The sequence below is a fragment of the Silurus aristotelis genome (assembly GCF_946808225.1).
Source record: "Silurus aristotelis genome assembly, chromosome: 13".
In the NCBI taxonomy this organism is placed as follows: Eukaryota; Metazoa; Chordata; class Actinopteri; order Siluriformes; family Siluridae; genus Silurus; species Silurus aristotelis.
In genome coordinates, this window is record NC_139586.1 from 21,706,079 (window position 1) to 21,718,627 (window position 12,549).

The 12,549-nt window shown below is 36.4% G+C and overlaps 1 protein-coding gene across 1 annotated transcript in view; it reads right to left on the reverse strand.

Moving 5' to 3' along the window:
- Nucleotides 1-12,549, reverse strand: part of adamtsl3 (ADAMTS-like 3) — a 208,775-nt gene that overhangs the window by 94,948 nt on the left and 101,278 nt on the right. Inside the window, exon 5 of the mRNA XM_083558990.1 lies at nucleotides 2,892-2,937. Within this exon, the coding sequence (XP_083415116.1) occupies nucleotides 2,892-2,937 (46 nt within the window). The remainder of the gene's footprint in view (nucleotides 1-2,891; nucleotides 2,938-12,549) is intronic.

The following is a 12,549-nucleotide window of genomic DNA, read 5'->3' on the forward strand; positions in this document are numbered from 1 at the left end:
TTTGAGGCAAACAAGCAAAAAGGAAATTTCAACTGCTTAACTTTCTGGTCAACTGGTGTTGATTGCTTTTTTTTTTTAATGCACACCATTCACCCTGACTGTTGATTTCTGTAAAGCTGCTTTGAGACAATGTCTGTTGTGAAAAGCGCTATAGAAATAAACTTGAATTGACTTGACTTGGCTTTGGACCAAGAAATAAAAAATGCTGGGAAATCATTTTCAAGTGTCTTACCCTGAAGTGTATTCACTTAGATCTTCTGAATAGTATGGATTCTGATTTCTTTCTTATGGCTTTACGTTGCTTCATTGAATGACGTAACAAACCCTTCAAATTAATCTTGGACCAGGTGACAAATTTTAAAGGTGGGAACCGAGAACTGAGAAGAACCGAGAAGAAACATTCTCTGCCCTTGAGCCAGTAATCAAAGAAAAACTGAGTGAACAGAGTATTTCCTTTCAGTTTAACACTCTACATGCACCTCATTTCAGTGGAGCCTGTGAGTGTGGTATTTGCTCTATTAAATCCTGTCTGCAAGTAGTACTTAAGGATCAGATTGTGTCTGAGGAAGTTCTGTCTACTGTTCTTGTTAAAGTGAAGTGAATACTAAATTCTAAACCACTTGTCTATGTATCATACAAAATATCTAATACAGATTCAGTTACTCCAAACCTCTTGCTGATGGGGTGGAGGGGATGCCTCCCTCCCTCAAGTTGTTTATGGCACAAGAGAATTGCTTGAATATAGGAAATGGTGACATAGCCAAATCATTGTTAACCAGTTCTGAAAACAGTTAGTTCAGAATTACTTGCAAATTTAAAACCATGGTCCAAATGGTAAGAATCTATGCCAAATCTATCAGTGGGGCAAGTAGTTATGGTTATGAACCCACAGTTGCCACGAGCTTTCTGACTGAGTGGTAGAAGTGACTATTGGGAACTGCGTCTACAGTTGTCCTGTTTCTAAACTAATTGCATTACCAGAGATGACCACAGACACGAGTGATACATAACTTTAAAGAACAGTGATCTTTAGTTGATTTCTAATTTGTGGTGCAAATTAGGAGGTGGCTGTATAAAATCCCTGCTAACCTCTTACTTTAAATTACTTGATGACATCACATGATTGAGGAGTCGGAGACATGCCTGGACAAGTTCGGTCTACAGAAAGTTATGCCGTTGTGACGAGACCAAGTGTAGTTTGTTTTGATGTGTGTGTGCGTTCTTAAAAATGTAAGTTTACAATTAATACACATTGTTGTATGTATGGGTAGACTTATATATTTATAGAGTATGTGATTGTATATTGTTGTTTTATCGTGATATTTAAGTCCTGAGAAGAGACTTTCATTGGTATATCTGAACAAATACACAGTTAATATGTTTACTTCAAGTACATGTCAATGATGCTAATAAACTTTCATGGACTTTTGCCTATCTGCCTTCTGATAGGGGTTGAGGATTAGATGTTGGCAAGCCAGTGCATCTACACACATACATCTTAAGATTGCTGCTAATAATGTTTGACACACAAAGACCCTTTCTTAACATCCACATTTTTAACACCATCATTTTGAATATTATGCAATGACTAGCTTTGACCCGGCAACCACAAAACCATTCAAAACCATTTCACTAGTGGAAACAGAGGCCACTGATTAAAATAGATGGAAAAAGGACAGATGGCTTCTTGCGTGTTGATGGAGACATGAAGGCTGGCTACACAAGAGACGGAGATTTAAATGGAAAACTTTTCTTTTCCATCTATCTTTGAGAAGGATAAAGCAGCAGACTTTACCATATGCTAGACCACAAGTTAGTTAAAAAAAATATAACTGGACAGGAAAATGAAAGACATTTCTATTTCTGGCTAGCGAATAGAAGGCATACTGTACTATAGCAAACTAGGAGAGTTCTATAACTGATAGCTTGTATAGACAAATACACTGTGAGTTCTTGTTAACATTTATAAAAAAAACCATTATTATAGTATGCATTTAGGATATTTTGAACAATTATTTCATTTTAATTATAATTCAAGATGATTTAATTCTGTTGATTCTTTTAAAAAAAGAGATTTTGCTTGTTTTTTGGGACCACACTGAAAAGCTGGAATTTATTTCCCATTAACAGGAAATAAGCAGAAAGTTCAACAATTGTAAAAATTTCTACAACAAAAATGTGCAACAACTTGACTATTCAATATTGCACAAATCTAGGTCCAAAATTAAATGGTATGTCTGAGTTAATGTGATTCACCATGGTAATGCAGTCCAAGAAAACCCCACAAGAGCTGCAGTTTTGAAAATGCTCTGACCCAGTTTTCTAGCTATCACAATTTGGCCCTTGTCAAACTCACTTAAATCCTTACTCTTGCCCATTTTTCCCTGATTCCAACACGTCAACTTTGAGGACAAAATGTTTACTTGCTGCCTAATAAATCCCACCCACTTACAGGTGAAGAGATAATCAGTGTTATTCATATTATAATATTATAATGCATGGTCGGTGTATGTATGCCATTATGTTCAGTATTATTTCTTGTATAGTCTAATATTTATTTTTATATGAATATCATGTATAATACGGCTCCTGAACTTCCATTTCAATGGAACAGATTTGAGTAAATATGTCCATTGGACCAGTTTGGTTAATTATATCAGTTTGGGCTAACTGCAAGTAATTATTGTCTGATGCTGTTTAATTTCATGGCTAGTGTAAAACTCTCTCAGGAGAGTAGGGAAACAGCAAAAGGGAAACATAATCTGGGATTAAATATAAGAATGAAAAAGCAAATATATGGGTGCATCGGTCATGTATCTACAAACATTTTTTACATAGAGTTTAAAGCATAAGTAAACAGAGTTTACATGTATTTGTTTATATGGACTCACTGTGTTACTGCACGTCCTGTAACGGATGTTTCTTCCTTCACAATTCCTGCAGATTGGGGAAAAAAAATATATCATCCGGTGTAAATCTTTTGGCTGTTGTGTGTGTGTTGGTGCTCGTGAATGTCTGTCATGAGGAATACATGACACTGACAGTGTTGACTACTTAGCAGTATTTAGTCTTAATAACTAAGGATGTAATTAAAAAGAAAATTATAAAGTACTACATTTTACACATTTATTTTGTAAATCTGTAACTTTATAGTCATCACAGTCATTTTCAGTATTATGACGGTGAAAGTCTAAGTGATCCTTCACTTAGTAAAAGATAGACACACATACCAGTAGTTGTTTACTGCTTTCCTCACGTTGTTATGCACAATGACTATGGAAATCATTTCTCAATCATTTTATGTTTGGAAATTTTTAATAAAAGATGTGCATCAAATCTCTCACTCTTTACATGTATGGGCTATAAGATGGGGAGGGTTAGATGGAAGCTAATTCTCACCAAAAAAAAAAGAAAACTTCCAAACATTAATAATGCACACCAAATCATATGGCAAAATTGGTTATGGTCTGATGAGACAAACTCCAAGTGGTATAAAAATTCGCATAAGAAAACCAGCATGGTGATAAAGGCATTATGCTTCAGAATTATGCTGTTTTTATTCAGAACTGGGGCTTTTATCAAGGTGGAGATAATCAAAAATAGCTTTAAATATCAGTTATATTTTAGTGCATACCCTTTGGGTGTCTGCAATAAGATGAAGGAGATGAAAAGGAATATCACTTGTCACATGGCAATGACACATCCAAGTCAAGAAATGGCTCAACCAAAAAAAGACTAATGTATTTGATCTCAGATCTGAATACAACCGAAATTAGTCTGTGCACAGGCAATGACTTTACAATTTATTGGATGTACAGATTTCTTTTTTCTTTTTGCAAAAAAAAGGTGCTTTAACAACACACCATATCAGTTTGAGGGTGTGCACAGTTATGCAATTGGGCTACTGTAAGTTTGAACAGTTTTTCCCCCTAAAAAGGCCATTAATTATTTTTCACTTCTCTTTATACATTGAAAATTCACAGTGAGTGTGGAAAATGTTCTGATTAGATTTATCTTTTTCATTTTTATATTAACAGGAATGTGTAGAACTTTGTACCCATTTTATAAGGCAACAAAACCATGTGTGCTGTCTTGTCGTTTGTCAAAATGTTAAATAAATAATAAATATAAATAAATGTATTTAAGTCTGGCTAAAATCCATTTGAAATTACACCCGAAATTGACTGCAATGACGTTTTCTGCAAAGAAAAAGCAAAACATTTAAAATGCAAAAAATGAAGTCCAAATTAAGATTAGTAAAACTATGGAATTATTGTAATTATTGTATGTTCTTTCTTTTCTATTAACTTCTAGTTAGGGCTGTGCATCAGGAATTGGGATGACCAGAAATGCTAGGTGGCAAAAAAAAAAAAAAAAAAAAGGAGGAGGGAGCAGGTGGGCAATTTTTAGAACTGCAAATGAAAACTGCCTTCATTAAAACTTTATAAAACATTCAGTTTAAATAAACTAAATACATGGCTGCAGTTTGTCTCATTTTGGTGGGCTTTTTTTTTTTTTAATCCATTGTATTAGTGTTTTTTGTAATCCAATAATAAATCAATTAAAAATACTCTCCATTCGCATAAGTTCATAATTTAATCCTTATTTAATTACACACCACAATAACAATTTGGTCACTAATGAATTTCGTTTAATCAGCCTTAGGGTCAGGGGGTGGTGAGGTTCTTGAAAATAAAAACACATGAGACATCTGCATCTCATAAGAAATTAATTTTTTTTCGAACAAATACATCTTTGCTCGCAGGAAGTATTCAATTATAATACACACACACATTCCAATCTGACACTACTGGGCAACAAACACCCTTTTGACCAGACCCAAAACACAGGCTAATTGGGACATTTTTATTCTGAGGCCTATAGTGTTCCTCCAGTGCAAGTAGCCAAGTACACATGATGCATGTCTTTTATAGGAACCTTAAAAAGATGAAGTGCTAAAGCATTCGACCTGAGCTTTGTGACCAGTGGAAAAAACACTCAAATGCTCTTCCAGAAAATAGAAAAGTATTCTTGTGAATGTAAGTATAGTGCAAGTTAATAAAAATGAATAATAATAATAATAATAATGGGTGAAAAGCTTATCACCAGTTATCATCAATAGTAAGTTCAGGTGAAACACTCATTCATTTAGTCCTCTGTTGTTATACTGGTTACAATGTTCACTGGTTACAATGGCACTGCACACCATCACTGTTTATGCTTTTTTCATAAACAGTATAAAGTCTATCTATCTATCTATCTATCTATCTATCTATCTATCTATCTATCTATCTATCTATCTATCTATCTATCTATCTATCTATCTATCTATCTATCTATCTATCTATCTATCTATCTATCTATCTATCTATCTATCTATCTATCTATCTATCTATCTATCTATCTATCTATCTATCTATCTACAATAGCATCCTAATCATCAAATCCTGTATCTAGATGAATACACTCTGATGAATATAGCAAAATGTACTCACGCACTGGCATGTTTTTCAATATTTTTGATTGATAGGGTTTTACACATTCAGAGAGATCATACAAAAGTCAGTGCTATTGTTTTAACGCATCATTGCCAATAATTAATAGCAGTGCATTAGTCAATCACAGTTATGAGACATGAGAAATTGTCATTGTGCTTGCCCAGCTAAACAAAACAGATCCTGCTCATTTATACAAAGTATTCTTGACTAAATACACACTAACTGACCAAATTTCATATTAGATTTTATCAACCCACAGTGCTGTTGACAATTGACAATTGTTGGGATCTTTTTCCACTCCTCCATAATAACATCATGGAGCTGCTGGATGTTACATGGAGACACATGGAGATTCTCCACCTTCCACTTGAGGATGCCCCAACTTAATAGTGATACCCCTACTCAATAGGGTTAATGTCTAGAGACATACTTGGCCACTCCGTTACTTTCAGCTTCCTCAGCATGGCAGTTGCCATCTTGCTGGTGTGTTTGGGGTCATTATTATGTTGGAAATCTGCAGTTTCTAAAGGGAGGGCATCATGTTTTGCCTCAGAATGTCACAGTATATGTTGCAATCCATGTTTCCCTCAATAAACCACAGCTCCCCAGTACCAGAACTCATGCAGCCCCACACCACGATGTTACCACCGCCATGCTGTGGGCAAGACACAATTTTCTTAATACTTCTCACTAGATTGTCGCAACTAGTGCACCATCTGTGCCAAACAAGTTTATCTTAGTCTCATCTGATCACAGGACATGGTTCCAGTAATTAATCTTTTGGACAGGTTGTCTTTAGCAATCTGCTTGCAGGCTTTTTTTGTGAGCCAGCTTCAGAAGAGACTTCCTTCTGGGACAACGGCCATGAAATCCGACTTGTGTGGCGTATGGTCTGAGCACTGACAAGCAGACTTTCCGCTTCTGCAACCTCTAAAGCAATGCTGGCAGCGCTCATGCGTCTGTTTTTTAAAGCAGCTTCTGCACCTGACACACAGCACAAGGACTCAACTTCTTTTGTTCGACCCTTGTGAGGCCTGTTTCGAATCTAACCAGCCTTTGAAAACCTCTGTATGACCATGGCCACTGAACTGTGACTTAGTTTCAGTGTGTTACCAATCTTCTTATAGCCTAGACCAGGGGTGGGCAATTAATTTTTACAAGGGGGCCACATTAGAAACCTGAATTGTGTCAGAGAGCCACACCAACGATAATATTTTAGGGATGCACCGAAATGAAAACGTATGGCAATTATTAGAACCATTGCATTTTTGGCTATGAGTGTGTACTAACCTCACTAAAATCAATGCATTGCAATTCAAATAATAAATCAATTACAAAAATTTTTGTATTTATTATTATAAATTATTATTATTTATTTGTTACCATTCATAGTATTGACAGACAGACAGTGGTCAATTATTATTAGCAACGGTCTGTTTAACGAAAATAATTGACCGCCTAACGTTTGGAGGCCCATTCAAGTAAATGGAACGTTCTAATATACAGCATTAAGAAGAGCTGTGTAATAAATAATATTATATTATAATAATTATTATTTTCAGGATCTACAGGGAATGTTTCAAAGATCAACCCGTTCGATCGCGATCACTGATCTAAGGCAACGAATTCCCAAATTTTTTGTGTTATGCCTTTTGCCATGGCACCATCACTGGAAAACTTTCTTGCCCTTTCAAAAATGTCCGCTACAGACGGAGTGGGCGTGCTCGGATTGACTTTTCTTTTCTGTGCCGCATTCTTCTCATTTTTAGAAAAAGGCAATCGGGATGTTTGGATTTCAGGTGATAAATTAAACCCGACGTGAAGAAACTCTTTGCGGAACCCCCTCTTGAAATTTCAGCATTGCATGTTTTGCAAATCGCTATCCGTGGGTCTTTCTCCGAGATATTAAAATAAGTCTACACCGCAGACATGTTGGCTCTGATCCAGATAACCGTGTGCTGGCTGCGCTTTTTAATAGCGTCATTACAATTGTGTTTCGGCCGTGTTGTTTCGGTGATTTAGAATTTTCACGAATTTGCACGAATTTTCGGCGTATCCCTATAATTTATGATTGGCCTCACCCGGGCCGTAGTTTGCCCGGGTCTGGTTTAGACCACCTTTGTGGAGAGCAACAATTCTAATTCTCAAATCCTTAGTGGTCAGTATGAGAGAATTGGACTTAAAACATTTTAATTGCTCTAATTCAAGATACAAGCAGACAAAAACATGAACATGATGAATAGGACATGTGGCTTTTTGCGTGGTTATGCGACATACAGCTGTTATCACTTAGAGTGTACTCACTTTTGTTGCCAGTTATTTTAACAATAAATGCTGTTGGGTTATTGTTAGAGGACAGTTTAATTTCTATAGTATTGTAGCTTGAGAAGATATAGTAAAATGTGAGGGGTGTACTCACTTTTGTGAGATACTATATATATATATATATATATATATATATATATATATATATATATATATATATATATATATATATATATATATATATATACAGTGAGGAAAATAAGTATTTGAACACCCTGCTATTTTGCAAGTTCTCCCATTTAGAAATTATGGAGGGGTCTGAAATTGTCATCGTAGGTGCATGTCCACTGTGAGAGACATAATCTAAAAAATAATATCCAGAAATCACAATGTATGATTTTTTAACTATTTATTTGTATGATACAGCTGCAAATAAGTATTTGAACACCTGAGAAAGTCAATGTTAATATTTGGTACAGGAGCCTTTGTTTGCAATTACAGAGGTCAAACGTTTCCTGTAGTTTTTCACCAGGTTTGCACACACTGCAGGAGGGATTTAGGCCCACTTCTCCACACAGATCTTCTCTAGATTAGTCAGGTTTCTGGCCTGTCGCTGAGAAACACGGAGTTTGAGCTCCCTCCAAAGATTCTCTATTGGGTTTAGGTCTGGAGACTGGCTAGGCCACGCCAGAACCTTGATATGCTTCTTACAGAGCCACTCCTGTTATGGAGGTTATCCTGGCTGTGTGCTTCGGGTCATTGTCATGTTGGACGACCCAGCCTCGACCCATCTTCAATGCTCTAACTGAGGGAAGGAGGTTGTTCTCCAAAATCTCGCAATACATGGCCCCGGTCATCCTCTCCTTAATACAGTGTAGTCGCCCTGTCCCATGTGCAGAAAAACACCCCCAAAGCATGATGCTACCACCCCCATGCTTCACAGTAGGGATGGTATTCTTGGGATGGTACTCATCAATATTCTTCCTTCAAACACGTTTTGTGGAATTTTGACCCAAAAGTTCTATTTTGGTCTCATCTGACCACATGACTTTCTCCCATGACTCCTCTGGATTATCCAAATGGTCATTGGCAAACTTAAGACGTGCCTGGACATGTGCTGGTTTAAGCAGGGGAACCTTCCGTGCCATGCATGATTTCAAACCGTGACGTCTTAGTGTATTACCAACAGTAACCTTGGAAACGGTGGTCCCAGCTCTTTTTAGGTCATTGACCAGCTCCTCCCATGTAGTTCTGGGCTGATTTCTCACCTTCCTTAGGATCATTGAGACCCCACGAGGTGATATCTTGCATGGAGCCCCAGTCTGAGGGAGATTGAGAGTCGTGTTTAGCTTCTTCCATTTTCTAATAATTGCTCCAAAAGTGGACCTTTTTTCACCAAGCTGCTTGGCAATTTCCCCGTAGCCCTTTCCAGCCTTGTGGAGGTGTACAATTTTGTCTCTAGTGTCTTTGGACAGCTCTTTGGTCTTGGCCAAAGAGCTGGAGTTGGATTCTTACTGATTGTATGGGGTGGACAGGTGTCTTTATGCAGCTAACGACCTCAAACAGGTGCATCTAATTTAGGATAATAAATGTAGTGGAGGTGGACATTTTAAAGGCAGACTAACAGGTCTTTGAGGGTCAGAATTCTAGCTGATAGACAGGTGTTCAAAAACTTATTTGCAGCTGTATCATACAAATAAATAGTTAAAAAATTCATACATTATGATTTCTGGATTTTTTTTTAAGATTATGTCTCTCACAGTGGACATGCACCTACGATGACAATTTCAGACCCCTCCAAGATTTCTAAGTGGGAGAACTTGCAAAATAGCAGGGTGTTCAAATACTTATTTTCCTCACTATATATATATATATATATATATATATATATATATATATATATATATATATATATATATATATATATATATATATATATATATATATAGTGTATACAAGAAAAATGCCAGTAAAGGAGCAACACTTTACAGCTACTATAAAACAAGTGATAGGCTTCAACCGGCCTAATAGGGCCATATATATGTGTGTGCTTACATTCTAATATGTTTCTATAATGATGACACTGCTGGTGAACTGTGCACAATTTCATCTATTATAGTGGAATGCCCTATTAGGTGGGTTGAAGCCTGTTATCACTTATTTTATAGTAGCTGTACAGTGTTGCCCCCCCTTTACTGGCATATTTCTTGTCTCTTTTTAACTGTCTCTAAGCGTTAATTGGACAAAATAAAAAGTATGACATAACAGAAAGGTCTTTAGGACAAGAGTTTTTTTTTTCATGGTAACAAGTTTGCAGATATTTGCATTTCTTGTGTGTGTGTGTGTGTGTGTGTGTGTGTGTGTGTGTGTGTGTGTGTGTGTGTGTGTGTGTGTGTGTGTGTGTGTGTGTATATATATACACCAATCAGGCATAACTTTATAGCCACTGGTCAGGAATAACATTATGACCACCTGTCTTAAACTGTGTTGATCCCCCTTTTACTGCCAGTTCCGACCCTGCAAGCATTAACATCATCTTCAGAAATGTGAGCTACAGGCGCTTGTCTGTAGGATCAGACCACACGGACCAGCCTTTACAGTTTTTGATAGTGAACTTTTGTCCTAGGATAATTTGTGCAGGGAAATATTTTTTTCCTATAAAGAAATTGTATAAAGTTAATAAAATTTCACATGGGAACAAAATAAATATAAGAATGTAACTTCTTTCATTATTTCTGAGAATTCAGCAAGTTGTAATGAGTTTTTCCCACAAAGCAAAATTATGCACATAATGAAGGCATTTCTAACACTGCTGGATTTTCTATCATCAAATGAGCTCTTGAATGCATAATTAACAATGTCTATTTTCATAGCCTTCAGATAACACTATAGCAAAAGTTGCAAAAAAAGAAAGTAAAAAGAAATAATCAGGTATGAAAAAAATCCATCATGTGAACCATATCTAAGACAGCTCTAAAGTCAGAAAGGGGGCTGTCACTGTAACTGTACATTTCTTCACTGCTCATTACTCATCAGAAGGTCATAGATTTAAACCCCAGTATCGCCATTTGCTCTATATTTTACTCAAGGCATACTGGAATTGTTGACTTGTAATGGAGTAAGTTTTACAGTAAGGTATCAATACTTTTCACACAAGTAGGATTGTCAGGAAGTCTTTACACCACAGGGTGTGGGGAAGTTGGTTCCCATTAGCTGCAGTCCAGACAGAATTACATGGTTTTGAAGTATGGAAAGGAAGCCATGTTGGTTCATTAGGCACAGTGACTGCTTGTACATCGGTGGAAAGATAGCTCAGTGGTTAAGGTGTTGGGCTACTCATCAGAAGGTCAAAGGTTCAAGCCCCAGTGTCAACATTTGCTCTATATTTTACTCAAGTCATACTGGAATTGGTGACTTGTAATGGAGTAAGTTTTACAGTAGGGTATCAATACTTTTCACACAAGTTGTATTGTCAGGAAGTCTTTACACCACAGGGTGTGGGAAAGTTGGTTCCAATTTGACACAGTCCAGAGAGAATACATGGTTTGAAGTATGGAAAGGAACCCATGGTGGGTCATTAAGCACAATGACTGATTGCCCCCAGGTAGAAAGATAGCTTAGTGGTTAAGGTGTTGGGTTAATCTTCCGAAGGTCATTGGTTCAAACCCCAGTATTGTCATTACTCTATATTTTACTCAGGTCATACTGGAAATGTTGACTTGTAATGGAGTAAGTTTTGCAGTAGGGTATCAATAATTTTTACACAAGTAGGATTGTCAGGAATTCTTTACACCACAGGGTGTGGTGAAGTTGGTTCCAATTAGCCGCAGTCCAGACAGAATTACATGGTTTTGAAGTATGGCAAGGAAGCCATGTTGGTTCATTAAGGACAGTGACTGCTTGCTCATGGGTGGAAAGATAGCTCATTGGTTAAGGTGGTAGGTTACTGATCAGAAGGTCAAATGAGTACTTCAATTGAATTACCTGATACTGGCAGACTAATCAAGCCGTGGAAAATTAAGGACAAAAACTGAGATAATAAGTAAAATAATAATAACATAAAAAAGATTATTTAGTTAATATTCACATCACACATCAGAATGTGGGACAAAATGTCGTTTATTGTTTTTGACAATGTCGTGGTTGTTGATGCCAGAAGGGCTGGTTTGGGCATTTCAGAATTATTTTTTGCAATTTTCCCACACAAAAGAATAGCAATCCCCAACCTTTTTTTGCATCACAGACCATTTTCAGACATAAAAATTTTGCCAAGGGAGGATTCTGAAGTTTGTGGTTTGTATGGGATTGTGTGTGTTTTTTGTGTTGTTTGGGTAATGGGGAAATCTGTATATTGTCACATGCAATAACATGCATATTATATTACCATTACACATTATATGATTTAATTATTAATTTAATTACATTTACAATGAAAATGCAGCTCACTATAATGAAGAATCAGTAAGAGCTTAATTTATAGATGCATAGAAAAACATTGTGACTAACAAGTGCAGAAAATTTGTGGTAAGTGGAAAGGGTTATTTTGTTTTTTTAAATAAAGCAGACTGCAGAATAAGTCAATCAAATGAAAATAAAATGAAAAATGTTAAGTTTTTAATCTTGCCATCTGGTACCAAATGAGTCACGGCCTGGTACCGGTCCGTGGCCCGGTGTTTGGGGTACCCTGTGTTGAATGAAATGACTTGCTGATCAAAAAGTTCACAGCACAATAACTAAACTGGTTAAATCTAACAGGATTGCTATGATAACTCAATTAATTACTCTT